Raw genomic sequence first — 17,950 nt, 5'->3', positions numbered from 1 at the left:
TGACTTCCATCATAGAAAAAGTTTCTACTCAAAAAGTAACACACACATTTTGATAGAATACATGCTATTAGTTAGAGTAGAAGCTCATCTGAAAATGGTGATAAACATTTGATCTCAATACAAAATATTTACCTCCAAAACTTTCAGCTGTCAACGCTATAGCCTTCGTCAGCGAAATGACCCGTCTTCACCTTGATCATGTGACAGTCATTCTGCTGATAAATGTTATTAACTTATAGCATTGACAGCTGAAAATTTGGAAGGTAATATCTTATACTGAGATCAAAAGTTTCCCACCAATTTCAAATACTATACACGAAAAGTATTTTCACGTCAAAAAACAAAGGCACATGTGAGATTAAAGCCATGAAAATGAAATAGCCTACTGGACATTCACCAGACACTCTAGCAAAATGTTTGAAAAAACACAAATCTCCTATCTAGAAATGAATCTTCCAGTCGAACTGTTTGTCACTTCTGCACTGTCTATCATCAAAATATAAAGGTGAAAGAAATTCTCCTGTTAGTACTGTTTTGTGCTTTTAAGAAACAAAACGCTTGTGTAGTACATATATTTGAATTACACATACAATGATGACATGAAAAAATAGAGTATTACAACAAAAGGTAGGGTTTCAAAAAAATACTCTGTGAAGAATACCTGAATGCACGTGATAGGTAGAAAGCACAATTTCGACTGGACATCTATGATCACAGAAGACTATTCAAAGTGTCGAAGTAATGCAGACTATGAGCTCTTTCAGACGATAGAAAAATCTCTCTAATAATTATCTTTGTGAAGAATGATTGTGATCTTCATTTGAGTTAAAAAACATTCAGAAGGGTGGTCTGTGGGCTGTTCAAAGTAGATGTAGGATTGCGTCAAGCTCTGCCTCCTCAATCATGTTGTAAAGGTCAGGCCTGTTAGACAGAAAGTGCGCTCCACAAACCGAGCAAATAAACATTTGAAACACCTCAGGACCTTGATGAGCAAATCTAGACTCTACAATAGTGATTACAGTGATATGCTTGAAGATGCAACCCGATTATCCTGATTACAATCATGATTAAAAGACAAATTTTTCTTACGTCTACAAAAAGTTTGGGTTGCTGCCGAACCTTTAACTGGAAGTGTAGCAGATACAATTTGTAGAATAATGCTTTGTCTCGACTAGTTCAACATACAACACAAATGATTTGTAATCAAAGCATTTTTAATCATCCCACCCTTCAAAAAAAAAAACATGGTAATGTGAGAGATGTCATCTCATGGTGTTGCACTGGTTCATTTTTATTTCTTTCTAAATACCACATATACTAACGCTACCAATAATGATGTTAGATATTTACATCTGTGGCTGCTAAACTAATCAATACAAACATTAATCATCCTTAGAGATCAAGAAAAATGGAACAAAAAACTATATAATTAATAGAACTTTCAATGACAACTAAATTAATTAAGAGAGGAGCAATAATTTAAATTATTGAGCAGCTGTGATTTTCTATTCAGCTCTAGTGCAAACCCTCTTTCCTTTGTGTGCCTGAAATTGTTGAGTACTCATTAAGAAATTTGATATGAAGTACATGTATTTTCAGTGACAGTGAGAGACAATAAAGATGCAAGGAAACCTTTGGACCTTGTGTGAAAATTTCAGTCATGTGTAAACACTGAGTGGAGTAAGGAACTTCATTGTTTGTTTGTTTGTTTTTTTTTTTTTCTTGTGGCTGCATTACAAACATTAACCTGTTGAGGACGAGTCCTGAGTATACTCAGGCAAGTGTCCATGGGAAATGTGTGTTGTAGCAAAATCAATCCGTCCTCAACAGGTTAAAGTCATTCATAGTCATACAGTCAACTAGTCATGCACGCTCATCAACTGGACAGTTGCTGTGCATAATGTAGGATCTCGTATTGATCTGCATTATGCACTAGATGTATTGCATGGCTTGGAATCATTAAGGTTCATACAACACATTGTACTACAATTAGAACTGTGGATTCATGGTATCAGAGACCCAAAATGCAACCGACATCATACATTAAGCATTTGAGCAAATCTCATGGCAGTCAATAACATGACTGTAAATGGATAATCTTGGCAAAGATTTGCGGGAGTGTTTGGCAAATAACATTTTGGGTTGCGAGAATAAATTACATTGTACACATGTACACAGCATAAGTTCCAGCAAGACTCTGGTGTACATGTGTACATGCTCTAAACGGGGTTAGAGCTAACATCTACCCTGTGCAGACTTAACCTACATACATATACCATAAAATCAAAACTTAATAAGAACGAAGACAAACATCTCAGAACATTGTTCTTTAAAGGCATAATTTATCGCTTGCAGATGAAACAAAAACCCATTACAATGTAGTTCTAAAATGTGAGTTAGGGATAGACACATCCACTGTAAAAATTTGAATCCATATCATCGATGTTACAATTGTTAAGTACACAAAATGTGAAAAATAGTTATAATAAAAAATGTTTCCAGACTAAACCATCTACAGTTATGGTTTATTAAGAAAAATACTGATATCTCCTTATATTTTAATTTTTATGCTTTATTGCAAAAATTTTATGTGGTGGGATGTTTTGTGATACAACAGATGTACACATATGCATCAAATGTGATACCTTGAAAATCTCTTAAATCACTGCTCCCAAAGGTAATCTGGGCCTTTAACTTGACAGACTCAAGAATCAGTGGTCTCAAATCTCATGCAAGTGTTGATGATAATTAAGCGATAATTGGTTTGTCTTTCATATCATATGACAGAGAACCTGAATGGTGATGGGATAAGGGTTTTTTTTTTCCAAGTAAAAGAAACATTTGAGTGCTTAATTCCAAACATTTTAAGGAATGAGAGGAAGATAAGTAACTCATACACAGTCAATACAACATAGCATCACTCACATGTATCTGATTAAGTTAAAAATTACATAGGCTTTATGCATCTGTGATGAAAAATAAGTGCACACGATACAGACTTGTAGCCTATATCGCCATACATATTCAAACCCTCAAGTTCGGCTGTGTAATAGATTAGCTACGGCAAGCACCATTTGAAACAGCACACACCATCGTGCAGTGACATGACTTACAAAGTGTCAAAGTACGTCTCCTCTTCCCAGGAGTCATTGCCAGCATTACTGGCCTTCTTCCCAAGCTCACACTCATGAGTTTTTGCTGCTACATAAAAGTCAATGAAGTCTTTCCCCAGAGCATCTGTTATCACAGCATCTGACTTCAGCACACTCAGGGCCTGTTCAAGACTTGTGGGCAACTCTGGAAACTCCATTGAGAAGTCCATTTGCTCGTACGCATCACCAGCAGAGCCTGCCTGCAGCGGTATGTTGCTGGTTAGCCCATCCAGCCCTGCAGCAACAGTCGCCGCCAGAACTATGTAGGGATTGCTACCACTCGATGGAATGCGATTTTCAATGAGGGAACCCTTGGGACCTTTTACCTTCACACGGATGGCACAGGTGCAATTTTCAATTCCCCATGAGACATTGATTGGTGCTAGGGAGCTGGGAATGAAGCGACTGTAGCAGTTGACTGTTGGAGCCATCAGTGCAGTGATGGCTTGGGCATGGGAAAGAATTCCAGCGATCCACTTCTCACACACCCCAGAGAGGTTGGATTCTGATGTAGAGTCGTAGATCACATTCCTGTGTTCTTTGAGACTCCAGAGGGAGTGACAGAAATACGAAGCACTCCCTCGCTGGTCAGGCCATGGCTTGCTCATGAAGGTTGCTACATAGCCGTTCCTCCTCGCAATTTCCTTCACCATTGTTTTGAATGTGTGGGCATTGTCGGCTGACCCAACTCCAAAGGCCGGCTTGTAGGTGACCTTGATTTGACCGGGAGCACGCTCGGAATCTATGCATTCCACATCTACCCCTGCCCTGGGCAGACAAGCTAGGAGTAGGTTCACAAAGGCCTCGAGTTTACATATCCTGGACGTGGCGGCATAGTTGTAGCTCTTGTCCACCACTTCCTTGGTCTTCTCCTCAACCAGATAGAACTCATATACATGGGATGAGAAGAGGGAATACCCAAATTCAGCCAGCCTCTCCAGCTGCTTGCGAGCAACATACCTCGGAAATTGCGGCATCAAGTTGCCGTCGATGGTGGGCTCCACCAGGATTCTGGCAGTGCTCTGGCACCACACAAGCACCTGAAAAGTCTCGAACACAGGGTACGTGATGCAATCATCATCTTCTAGGAAGCCACTGCCCTGGAACGTGTCACCCTTGGGATCGCAGACCAAGGCCCTCAGACAGAAACTGGCCCCGTCTACTGCTTTGTCGCGGAAGTGTCGGGACGCAACAAGTCTGCAATGGCTGATGCCATGGATGTCCACCACCTCAAAACGAATCGCTGCGATGCTGTTCTGCACGATCAAGGCCTGCACAGTCTCAAGGCTTGACATTTTCTGTGGAGTGCTGGTAAACCTTGCGCAATTCTAAGATCACAAGAGAAAAAGTAAAAAAAAATCATTAAAGAACATGGACGGTTTAAAAAATTTTGACTTGCTAGTAACATTCTAGCACCAGTAGTAGTACCATTTGTGGTGTGCTCATACACAAGGAATAACCTCTTGATAATGTCTGATACATAATAATGGAAAACAATGTTAATTTAATACATAGTTTACTGAATTATTGTTTTCCATATGTGGGCAATGCAACTCCCCCGGTCCTGTAAGCCATGCTTGCAAAATGAGTTAAATGGACGATAATGCAATACCATTTATAGTTTAAACCAAGCAAGAAGGCCTGAATGAAGGGACCCCACTCCACATGCATTTGATAGAATATATCCATAAGTCACAAGTTCACCATAACCACCACATACCCTTGCCTTGACCTTGTTCAACACCAGCACCACATTCTTTCTATTCCATGTACCCTAACTGCGACCAGCAGCCCCAACGTACAACGTACAGTGTTGGGGCTGCGCCGTTTTGGCATCGATATTTTAATGTTGTACCAAACGGGTGCCGTTCCGGCGCTGTATTTCCTTAATTTTTCAACAAAAACTACTGGGAATACTTACATGGGTCGACTAAACCTAAATGATTCACATCGGCGACTGTTTGATGCATTTCATTGCTTATGATGCAGAAAATGCTGTCTTATAAGGCAAATATCTTCAGCTCACCGATGCTCACTAAAACTCACAATCACTTGCACATGCGCACACAATGCATTCAGTGCAGTGCATTGACGTATGACAGCTGTATTACTCGCTACATGATGCATATTCACCGTGCGATGATGCATTATTCATATCCTAATTCTGCGTCCGTAACGTTGACGTCATTGTTTACGCATGCGTAGATGCGTACTGATGGCTATACACGTTCAAAATAGCAGCAAAGCTCTCCACTAGGGCAGACCGCCTACTCCTAAAAAATGTGGAAAATTATGCAGTTTCCAGATAAATTGGTGAGAAGGACCAAGGCAATGGGGTAGTGTATATTTCATTTTATATTGTCACTGTGTTTATGATGGACATTTAGCCATGGTTTATTTGTGAAGTTGCCGTATATGTGGCAATAGGGAGTTGTTCGTGATTCTCACTTGAACGAAACTGCGGGGTAGCCGCCAGGACCCCGCCGCAGAGCGGCGGGTCTCCGGGGCTGCATTTTTTTTTAAGACGGCACAGATTGGGGCATGGCGCGTGTTAAACCTATAAGATGGGAAAAACGTTGGGTTAGGGTTTTTGGTTATGGTTATGGTTAGGGTTAGGGTTAGGGTTGGGGTTAGGGTTAGGGTTAGGGTTAGGGTTAGGGTTAGGGTTGATGGTTAGGGTTAGGATTAGGATTAGGGTTAGGTTTAGGGATAGGGTCCCCGATAGATTTTTAGTTTCCCCAATCTGTGCCGTCTAAAAAAAACACGCCTCCGGGGCTACATGTACCCCTGCCGTTACATGTATTTGGGACAACATTGTTTTACTCCAGATTTGATAACCTCACGACCGAAAAGCACTCCATTTCATACTACCGGTATGCCCCAGCAATACCATTGAATTACGAGTTCAGTCAGATCATCAGCTACGTCAGCTCAATTCAACCTCATGGTTATTCCCCGACATCAAATGCAGCACGAGGGACTGAGTATCTACCAGCACTATCATCAATGCACGTATGCGTATCACTGCGGCCAATGCGGTTTCACAGGCAATTCTCTAATTTTACTGCCACATCAAGCCACACTTTATTCACACGTAGCCCAATTTGTGATTCATAGATTCCGGAATCAACGTAGAAAAATAAAATAAAATCTGAACATACCTTATTTCGGTACATTTTCTGATCAGAGCAAGCCGAAGTTTCCTGCTGCTGACGCTAGTCTCCGTGCGTTACGTTCGCGTGTGTGGCGACATCGACCATCCCTCATCATCGATCATCCAACAGGAAAACTTCTCCAAGCCCCCGTACATGTACAATGATGTAAAAGCGGTGCCTGGGCTTCCACCTCCCTGCCTGGCCAGACCAAGGAGGTGCTCGCCTGGTACATACATCCGATAAAGGCTCTGACATACAATGTACAAAAGTTAATGTACCTCCTTGGTCAGACCGCGCTGACGATCTCATGGCCCATTTTGATCTCCAGCCCTCTTAGTCTACCTGTACCTGAATGGGGCTCGGCGACCCCAAATGGGCGTGGTCGGTCTGAGAAAACTGAGTACATGTGTGTCAATTGCAACCCGTAAAGTACTTCCCCAGGAGTACTTCGCTTTGTAAATTTATCAGTTTTCCGATAATCCGATAATAGCCGATGAGTAAATTAATGTTCTACTTTTTCTTTCTCACTTCCTTTCTCTGCTAACTCCCTTTTTATGTTCTCTGATTGTGTTATGTCAATCACACAAATCATTTGTAAATAGTGTGATTCTTTATGATTGTTCCAATTAAAAAAAAAAAAAAAAAAAAACTCGTGTGTCTAACAGCAACGACAAAATTATTCCCCATAATTTTTGATTACATATGTGATAACATCAAATTCAAATTCAAATTCATTTAGGGCCTATTTCCACAGGGTAAATAAAAAGACATATAAGCATTACAATGAGCGCAACTTACATCATGCAAGATGCAATGTTACGTGGGGAATCAACCTTTATCATTCATTATTCATTGTTGCTATTCATTGCATTCATTATTGCCATGCATCCATACACGATCGAGTTTAATCTCATTGTAAGTGCAACTGTATGAGATTTGAATAAAGAAATATGAATCGGTGATGCGTATTTACATCATTCTCGTTTTAAATGTACTTGATATTTAATCAATCTCGAACACTTTCTCCTAACCCACAGCACGTACCCACACTGCCGATTGGCCGTGTCACACCATAACGCGGGCTTGTGGCGAGGTGGTAGTTTCCAGCACGTAGAAGATTTTCAGCGGGCGAACAAGAATGTTTGCAATTTTCATTCATGCCTTGTCATACCGTACGGGGGAACTTCTGCGGCTTGACTTGCAGGGAAACAAATTTACTCCCCGGAGCTCTCCGCAGTTGGTTCGCACCTGACAGTATCTAGCGCGTAGTTACCCGGAGGTGCTCACACAAGTCCGATTTAACCGCAGCCAAGTTTTGAGCATGACCAAAACTTTTTCCGGGTGAGTCGCGGGAATGCCCGTAGAGGTCCACGCAGAACGCCAGTAGGAGACCCTTAGCGGCAGTACTTCCCAGGCAATTCCCACGCAGGTACTTCGCAGTCCCGTATGCAGCCAAGATAATGAAATTCTGTGAGATTTCAGCCATTCCATTAGAGGAATTCCTTCACTAAGTTGTCAGCCCCCACGCGACTGGTATAGGTCACACAGTATACTCGCAAGTATAACGCGTCCAGCAAGTAAGACACATGCGCTGACTCGCACAAATCCTTTTCCGCCCTCAGGAATGTCCGGTATGCTAGAAAATCCCTACACGTAACAAGCCCGAGTAGCTTGCCCGGAAAGGTGTGACAGGGCCTAAACACGGTTGCGGGTAAAAAAATATGCGTTCCCACCTCCGGGCGACTACTTTTGAGATACATGCTAGGTACTGTCATGTGCGGATATCTACGGGGACCTCCGGGTAGTCAAAATTGTTCTTTGCAAGTCGCACGCAAGGCTGATGTGACACGGCCTTTTCCAAGATATTCTCTTGTTTCACCACTGTCAAGTCAAATAACATGATTCATACTCCAGAATCAACGTAGGAAAATAAAGTGGGATGTAGGCCTATATACTTGTACCGACAAACAAAACAAATAAAACAATACAGCATTTAGACTTAAACTGCAGGGTCAACCGAACAGTTGCAGATAGTGTTGTTGTGGTGGTGGTGGTGACATGTGGTGTTGCTGTTTGCAAATTATGGGGCAAATTATCATAAATAACCATTACACTGTGATAAAAGTCGCCTGGATCCAGTCGGTTATTGATATAAGTCGTAAATTCCACATAAAAGGCGTTAACAAGACGACAAGGCTTTAATGCAATTTCTCCGAATTTCATTACAGTGTTGAAAAAAAAAGGACCGGAGGGACATCTCAGTGTGCAGTGATGATTTGACAGATAATCTTTGTTTGTCATGACAAAAGCAAAGTAAGGGGTCAATCTGCTCCCACCCCTTCTAAGCAAATTAAAACAGACTTACTTAATCAATGTTAATTATATAAGTTTTATTTGAGTGCCCGTGAGTCTTTGGTATGGTACATTTAGGTCCCTATTATGTTAGCTCCCTCAATCTAACAAAATGAAAGGTAGCAAAAAACGGTAACATTGTTGGCAATTTTAAATCCTATCAGAACTTGTCATCTTTTCCAAAATATTTGAGTCATGCTTTTGCTGATTACAATGTAAAAAGAAAAAAAATCGCAAATACTGTGCAAGAGTCTGAAGGTCACAACCAAAGAGATGATAACAACTTTTGTGTTCGTTAAAGTTGTTTCAATAGTATTATACGAAAAAGTAAGCACCACTGGCATATTGATTGATACACTGTGAAATATTTCTATTATGTTGATTTCTGTTCCGGGTGTATATTATGCCATATGAACAAAAGCAATAAACCATGCCTAGTTCAATAGTTCAGTTCAGTTTGATTTTATTTCTGCATTTTCCATGAAAATCACAACGGTGCATGTATCCTATACATGCGCGAAAATAGCAATGTCATATAGTATAATGAACACACCCACAACGGTATATACTTTGAAGTATTTGAACAAATACGATGAAATCAAAGAAGCCAATCGCTTGTTTCCACTTTAAGAGAGAGAAAAAAAATGTAGGATTGTGCCGTCTGTGTGATCATGAAAGTGGTGTTTAGAGTTTACTTAATTGTAATGTGAAGTAAGCTAATGCTAGCAGGCACGAAACGCCTAATTTTCACAGCTGTTACAATCGTCAACGTCTCAAATTGACTAAGAACAATAATTTCATGACAATGGCTATTAGCGCACAGGTCCACCTTCGGTGCTCATGACGCTTAAAGAGATATACATGTACAAAGCATGAGACAGGGACGAAAATAATAAACAAACCAATAGGCAAACACATACCGAGTGTACCTGAAAAGGAACACATTTTTCCTGAACATTGTGAATTGCAGTTATGTAAACCTCAATATGAGCGGAACAAATATGTTTTCGGTTTTGATTTCAATGTTTCTGCTGATGACAGTTGACGTAATTGAATAGGTAGTTGATTCCACAGTTTTGGTCCTTTACTTAAAAAGCACTACCCCTCATCCCTCCCTCTCCATGTTTTTTTATGGGTGTTTCAAGTAACAGTGCATCTGGTGACGAACGTAGACTTCGTGACGGGTTGTATTTGGAAGTAGAGTCACGCAACTATGCGGGTGAAAGAGAGTGAACTGAATGATGAACCAATAACAAAATCTTTAAAATAGTCTTTTTTTTTTCAACGGCAGCCAATGAAAGAACGGATGATTGGTGATATGGAATCAGACTCTTTCAGGAAAGTTAGCTAACAGGCGGCAGAATTTCATAATTCATTAATCCGGTCATTCATTTCTTTATTCACTCATCCTACATAAATCATTCTATTCGTTTCATAGCCTCCAGAACCAGCTGGTCAGCTTGTACTCGGAGATGGCAACCTTCCTTCTATTTATTTCATCTATAACATCTACGATAATCGGGGCAAATCAGGGCGGCGTATTTTTACAAACATGCCTATACAGCACGTTTGATTCTGTGGAGTTGTATAATGCGATCTCTTCAATCTTGTGATCTATAATGTAAATAAAACTCCGCATATATATATATATATATATATATATATATATATATATAAATCTATTTTCACTGATAGCATAATGTAAGGACCTGAAGTTTTCTTTGCGAGCTTTAATCAGAGCAACATATTGAAATGCAAATTTCGGAATGACAGCGTCGGAAACGTTGATAATGATTACATTACTGTTGGCTGTTGAACTTGGCTCATAATTCATTTGTTGACATAAATCTTACATTTCTCTTTCCAGAAAAATGAATGTTTAAATATCTAAGTGAAATACTATGCATGCTATAGACAAGATCCACTAACTCATAAAAAGGCATACCACAATGTTCTACATATTGGCCAATGTGAACAAGACGAACAATCAGCCATTACAGACTTGCTCAACAAGCCTATGGCTTCTGTACGAATATGGAAACGAAGTCGCGTATGAAGGCGATACAGTTCTCATGTTCAATGCACTCTTGTGATGCAGCATCATTGTCCACCTTTTTTGGACTTTGAGGTGAAGGACATATACTCCGGAGAAAGGATAATACATCTTCCTGCAGCTGCGCAGGCGCTGTGTCCCGGAAGTGAATTGTGTGCGTGATGAAATCCAGGATTTTGTTGCCAGTATCCGAGGATGGGTCAAGGCAAGAAGACATGTCCGGTCGCCACTCGCGCGTGAAACAGGAGTAAGGGATATTCAACTTACTCAAAACTTCGATGACGTCACTGGACTTCCAATTATTGAGTTTAGGCCCATTGGCTTGTTCGCTTCCGATGAAAGGAAATCGTTTCCACAAACGACGGAGTGTGTGATCATCTGTCGCGGTAAAATATGTAAAAGTAAAAAAAAAAAGGAGGACAAGAAGACAAATATCAGTTAAGTGAAACTGTAAGTAAAATTTCGCTCAGAACCCTACAAAGTCTGACAGTGATCAAGGTGGAGGTAAAATTGGAAAAGGAAGACCCCCTCCCTGCTAAAAACAAAAACAAACAAAAACAAAAACAAAGACAAGAGAGACGAAGAGAGAGAGGAAGAGGGAGAGGTAACGCAACTGAACACTGAAATGAGGCGGAGAAAGCGTGTACGCGGCACTCATGGTAATGACTATTGTTTTGGTTTTGTCCAAAGCCGAATGGTTCATTGAAGTATTGTAATGATCCTCTTTTCTCCAACTCTGGAATATAAAACACACAGTCAGACACTCCGTATAACCAAAAGAGGGCTTCAAGAAATCCGCTACCCTTCCGTTATCTACGAAGATATTGATGAGCAGAGGTCTCTCTGATATGAATAAACTTAATAATGAGATCGATACTAGTGTATTCTTCTATTTTTTTTCGGGGGAGGGGGGGGGGGAGTGATGGCAACAATGAGACAACTTAATAACAACTCTGTACTTTTTCACAAATCACGCGATGTCAGAATTGTTTTGTGTTGTCCTAATTGCATTTCACAAAGTACACAATTTTTTTTGGACATCATTTTATAAACAGTGTATTAAAAAATGTCATGTTCTACGACACTGGTCTTAGTTCAGGACAGACAAAGATTTTCACACGAACAGACGACGTTGGTGTTTCTGTATATAAGGTATTACATCTTTGATTTAAAGGTACTGTTTTCCATTGGAAGCAGTGATTTAAAAATGTTCGAGTTCTCACATTTAATGCATAATATTATGTGTAGGCCAGTGGTATTACAAAACATCCTACCTTGTAAAAAGTTTGCAGGGTGTAAAGCCTAAAATATAAGGAGATGTGACTATTTTTCTCAATAAACCATAACCATGATAACTGGAGACGGTTTATTTAAGAAGCAATTTTATTCTAACAATTGTTCACGTGTTGTATATCTAACAATACTTAACATTGATTATACTGATTAACAGTTTTACAATTTGGTTGTTTCTATCCCTGACTCACAATTTACAACTATTTTGAAGTACTAAAGCTGGGGGTTTTCATCTGCAAATGGTAGATTAGGCTTTTAAAAACAAAATATCCTCTACTGGTTAAAAGAGCTTCAAGTGATTTATGTATTTTCAATCACACTTTTGGATAAAAATGTAATCGTCTTATGATTGGATGATAGAGTGTTACTTATGTATTGTCATCTATTTGAGAATGTTAGCCTGTTTGAGACTCCATCGTATACCATATATGGAAAATGACGCCACTGTTTGAGACGACATTTTCGGATCAATCCACTATTTGTAAAATGATATCACAAAGCAATTTTTGTAATATCTCAAAGCAATTCTGACATCGCGCACTGCGTGGTATGGTAACAGTCCAATTGTGACATCACACAGAAATTCTGACACTACGCACGCTGCTCAAGACAGTCGATCATTCTGTGAAATGTAACGAAGCAATTGTGACATCACAAAGCAATTCTGACTACATCGCGCGCTGATAAGTGTAACAGACCAATTGTGACATCACACAGAAAGTCTGACAACGCGCTACGGCGTACAGTCACTCTGTGAAATGTAACGAAGCAATTGTGACATCACAAAGCAATTTTGACATCGCGCGCTGCTAGTGTAACAGACCAATTGTGACATCACACAGAAATTTTGACAACGCGCGCTACTCCGTATATAACGTAGCCTACAATGCAATCCTTACATCTGCTTTGTACGGTCACTACTTAGTATGTGGGATGTCTTTTCACAACATCGCATCCATCCCACAAATTCGCGTCTCACGTTCCCTTCTTTTGTTCAAATCTTTCATCTCAAATATAAGAATAAAAAAAAATAGAATGAAAATTATGAAATTGATTAAACTTAATAGTTAAAATAATAGGTACAGGAGTATACGTGACTCCACGATATTACTTTTGGAGACACCGAGGGAAAATATACATGTATTTATATACTAACTGTAGCATTAGATTTCAAAGGGTCCTTATGACCGTGCAGTTAACCCCAATGGGATTTTGAACAGTGGTAGTCTTGAGCGTGTGAAAGGTATTGTTTACCATTGGAAGTAATGATTAAAAGAATGTTCGAGTGATCACATCTGATGAATATGTGTGGGTCAATTGTAACCCAAAACATCCTACCATGGATTACAAACTTTTTTCCATAAAGCATAAAATACAACTTCATAATGAGATAACCCTATTTTTCTCAACGAGCCATAACTTTAAATCGTTTAGTCTAGAAACAATTTTACAATAACTATTGTTCACATTTTGCATATTTAATGATACTCAACATTGAATTTACTGATTAACATTTTACATTGGTTGTTTCTATCCCTGACTCACATTTAAGAACTATTCTGAAGCACTAAAACAGGGTTTTTGGTTATCTGCAAATGGTAAATAATGGCTTTAATGTTCTCGTACCTGGCATAACGGATATAAGCATGATGCCTCCCTCTTCGAGGACCCAGTACAACTCTGAAATGGCGCGCTCTAAGTCGTCCATGTGGTAGAGGGAGTGGATGGCATGTATGAAATGGAACCGCGTCCTCGATTGCCCGCCAGTTTCCGACGCCCCCAGCTCCGCGAGGAAGTCCTGCACGAGAGCATTAACGAAGGAGCAGCGGACCCCGGAGAGAGAAGACCTTTTCTGCTCAACCAGGTCGTTATATCTGGACGTCATCTCAGACGAAGGGTCGACGACGGTGTTTAAAATGACAGGAAACGACAGGGCCAACCGCTGCAGTAGACAACAGTCCACCTCACCTGTAAAGATTGTCAATGACAACTGACACAGCATCATTATTGAAGTTATAATCTAATCATATTTTTTTTTCGTAATATAAAGAGAAGGGGGTGACGAGTGGCGTCGATATTTTTTTTTTCTATTAAGAATCCATCGCTTTTCGAGTTTTGCATTCTTATGCTGCGACCATCAGCAGAGTTGTCTTCATTTTAGCCAACGTTGCCCTGCAGTCATTTAATGCAAAATAATCAAGATCATAATCATAATATGCAATCTCGCAATGTAATGGCGCTTACAAAAATCATTATGGATCATGCCTGAATAATTGAATGAATATACGGCTTTTGTACTGCCATTGATGTATACCGGGCTCACAACATTTTGATATCAAATGGAATTATCAGATTATGATTTGGTTGCAGAAGTATGAGTTTGTGAAATTTGACATCGTGATGAACCTAGACCAGATCGTTTGGTCTCACCGGCTCCGCTGCCGACTCCAAGAATTTTCAGCTCCTCAACATCCGGGAAGGCCTGGTGCAGGAGATCAACCCCTTTCTTGGAGAAGACACCATCAGCCCAAGAGTTGTACATGTCCATCTTGGCACGCCAAGAGCCGCAGAAGGCTTCGTAGGCCACCGGGTAATATTCGTGGGTGACTCGAAGGGATTCCATTTCGGGCGTTCGGCTAGCTTCGGGACTTGTCGACATTGTTGCAGTATGTTACACTTGCCTCCAAAACCTAAGCTACAAACAATGATAAAAATCATTTAAATGCATGTTCATTCACTTGCACGTGTCTGTTGAATTAAAAAATGTTAAAAGACCGCTAAAAATGAGCAACGACCCTTGGTCTATTGGAAATTGTTTGATGGTCAGAAGTGTTCCAAGTAAAAGGAGATGCACTATACACGTACATTTTGTAAACCCCCCCCCCAAAAAAAAAACAACAACAACAACAACCAAAAAAAAAAAAAACGAAACAAAAAACCCACTTTTTTCAAGCCATGATCAATGCTTCTTCGGTAATCATATGGAATGAGACTTTAACCAAAGACAGTGTTATTTAAAAACGATGCGTTTTGGTTTGTGTGTGTGTGCGTGTTTTGCTCGTTTGTTATAACGTTTCTTTAAAATCCAGCAGAAGTTGAGAGCTAATAAACTCTTCTATGCGCTGGCATACAGCATTATGATGGATGAATGTTGTGCTTGTTCGTCATACATAACGGCAATATGAAGGGTTGTATTTCTATTCATCTGAAACCATGTTAAATCTGGACATATTTCATTGATATTCGGAGATCTAACCGTGCAACCACATATTTGGTTATCCGTGTTCGGACGAAAAGGCGATTTCTCGAAATCGGCGATGCATTCGGAAACGGCGACTTGAGATTCTCCATATAGGCGCCTGGAGATTTTCCATATTGTGTGTGGGTGCCTTGTTTACGACAAAAAGAGGCGACCTGGTACAACGAAGACGCCAATTAATGTGCCTTCTTGTGCAAAACAACGCTCATTTAGGAAGAGTTTCGAGAATTACACTGCAGGATTTCTCTTCTTCGACTGTAGGCGCCAACGTCGGACATAAAATGGAGGTCCCGTGTATGAGAGAGTCACAGCTCATGCACGTAAAAGATCCCGCTTCATTCATTCATCGCAAAGAGCAGGGTGTCTAACCCGGTGAAGTGGTCCCACCCCACATCCAACTGGACCCCATGGAAGACCAGCTTAGTGTAGCTGAATATGGGCTATCCAGCCATCTTCACAGATGGAAAATGAACAACAACAACAACAACAACAACAACGTGAGAATTAGCAGGTGTAATATAAAATTTCTTTTCAGACAACGCCCCTTTTCCTGATCGCGAAAGAGGTTGGCCCAGATTGCTTTCTTTACACCACTGGCGTTTGACCCACTTACATTGAGCCTGAGGTCAATATAAGCAACAATGTGCAATCTCGATATAACTTCTATCTGGCCTTTTCAGTTCCACAGTCAATATTCTCTGCTCCGAAGTTGGCTATTTTCCTCCACTTATGCGTGTGTGTCAGTTTCAAACACAATATGATCAATAAATTTGAGAATTTTCACCAAGAAAAGGCTGAGACATCGTCCACAGTTCAGATATGAATAATAAGCGTTGGGTTATTTGTCATAAAATCTTTTCTCCAGTAAATTGCAGTCTGTTATGTTGTCCCCTTTATAGAGAGACATTATTGACAAACCACAGGCCCTGTGCGTGTAAAGTCCATGGATCCAGCACTTCGCTCAGTGCAAAGGGCGTGCATTGTTCTAAAGGGCTGCACGAAACTGCAGCCATTTGCTTCATAACAATAGTTGCGATCACATCGACGAGTTACCTTGTATACTTTGGCGCTGGTTATTATGCAACAAATTTAGTCAATCACGTGCAGCGTCATGCGGACAGTATTACTAGTATTCAAAATGTTGAAGGAATATTCCGTATAATAGTTCGCACATCAAAATGTTCTCCATGAGACATGAGAGAATGACTGTTAATCAAAAGGAATACTTCTATCTTACCTCACATCCACATGTGAGTCAACATGCCGAGAACACCTCCCTGGAATAACGAACAATAACCATTGACAAGGCGGGGTGGGGTGGGGAGTGGCGGCAAGTGAGTCGTGAAATTAACAGCGCGTTTATAGCTGGATCGAAATTTGTCAACGGCACACGACGAATGATGACGGCACTCATATCAAACTGTACACACCGCCATCTGTAGTCGAGGCACCACTTTCTTGGACGATGATTCATAATGTGATTTCGTTGAATAATACTAGTTCCGAACACGTCATGTTTTGGACTCTAGCCTGTGGCGACGGGTTGGACCAGTTGCTCGATCTCTGCCATGCAACTTTGCCTGTAGATTTTGGAAATGATGAATGTGCAGAGTTTTGGTTGGTTATACATTGACATAAGTGATCTGTGTCTGAAAAGTGTGTGCATGTGCGTGTTTGTGTGTGTAAATGTGACATTTTAACTTTGTGCTATGGGGATAGGATGGGAAGTTGTATTTTTATATAAAAGATTTCATTCACACTTGTTTAGTGTACTCATTGACAGGAGTTATTATGTTTTATATATTTATTTTGTATATCTGAATAATATTTATATAATTGAACAATTATTTTGTTTACCTGAACATGAAAGTAACAATTCAAGTGTACTCCGTCACAGGAGATAATGACATGTTTCGTATATATATTCATTTCGTATATTTGGACATTCAAGTGGAACATAGCAACGAATGATATCAAAATCAAAATACACATTTGCATAAACTGTGTGTGTGTGTATGTATGTGTGTGTGTGTGTGTGTGTGTGTGTGAAGTGTGCATGTAGAAAGGAATCGTCACCGTCCCAAACATGGCATTGTTCAACTTCAAACGGATCCATTTCCCGGTCTCTGTTACGTCAGATTTAATGAGTCACATAGCAAGAATTACATATCACATCATTGATCTTATCTTTTGATAATATGACGAGTGCATGAGAAAAGAATACAGAATCATTACGAGCCTAATTCACTGTTTTCGTGATGAAATATGCATATATAAGGATTCATATAATATAATATTTTTCCCCGGTCAAATACATTGTTTTGTCATTAAATTTCATATTAGAAGCATTCATTTTCGTCAAATCTGCCCAGGCATAAAATCGCATTTGCGCGTTCCAATTCATTGAATACGAATACATTCTCGGCAATGTAGTTATTTAACTTCGTCTTCACCTGTCGCCAGCTCTTTCTGCATATTCAAATTGAGATATGGTTAAACAAGTTCATAAAAGGAACATTCAAATTCGACCTGTAATACAATGTCCATTTAAAAGTACATTGTATATTACTTGTAAAGCGTTTTGAATTGAATGAAACGTCTACATGTGGATCATACATGATAATGCAAATAGATGAAGATCGGAAAGCTGTATGATGATCAATAGATGTCAAATGAAGATTGTAAA

The 17,950-nt window shown here is 39.9% G+C and overlaps 2 protein-coding genes across 2 annotated transcripts; both read right to left on the bottom strand.

Moving 5' to 3' along the window:
• Positions 1-2,961: 2,961 nt before the first annotated feature.
• Positions 2,962-6,367, bottom strand: LOC139714159 (lengsin-like). The gene is made up of 2 exons (XM_071625876.1): positions 6,314-6,367; positions 2,962-4,480 (listed from the first exon to the last, which is right to left on the bottom strand). Exons 1-2 carry the CDS (start codon positions 6,326-6,328, stop codon positions 3,110-3,112), a joined length of 1,386 nt encoding a protein of 461 aa, XP_071481977.1. The 5' UTR covers positions 6,329-6,367; the 3' UTR covers positions 2,962-3,109.
• A 14-nt stretch (positions 6,368-6,381) lies between these two features.
• On the bottom strand, positions 6,382-14,664 carry LOC139714160 (histamine N-methyltransferase-like). Its single transcript, XM_071625877.1, has 3 exons — positions 14,436-14,664; positions 13,632-13,973; positions 6,382-6,530 (listed from the first exon to the last, which is right to left on the bottom strand). The coding sequence occupies exons 1-3, from the start codon at positions 14,662-14,664 to the stop codon at positions 6,382-6,384; spliced, it is 720 nt and encodes a 239-aa protein (XP_071481978.1).
• Positions 14,665-17,950: the final 3,286 nt, after the last annotated feature.

The sequence above is a fragment of the Diadema antillarum genome, unplaced genomic scaffold (genome assembly GCF_040938485.1).
Source record: "Diadema antillarum isolate AM-2024a unplaced genomic scaffold, OU_Dant_1.0 seq00002178_RagTag, whole genome shotgun sequence".
NCBI classification, from domain to species: Eukaryota; Metazoa; Echinodermata; class Echinoidea; order Diadematoida; family Diadematidae; genus Diadema; species Diadema antillarum.
Note: the sequence above shows the minus strand (reverse complement) of the source record. Positions and strands in the feature narration are given on the sequence as shown.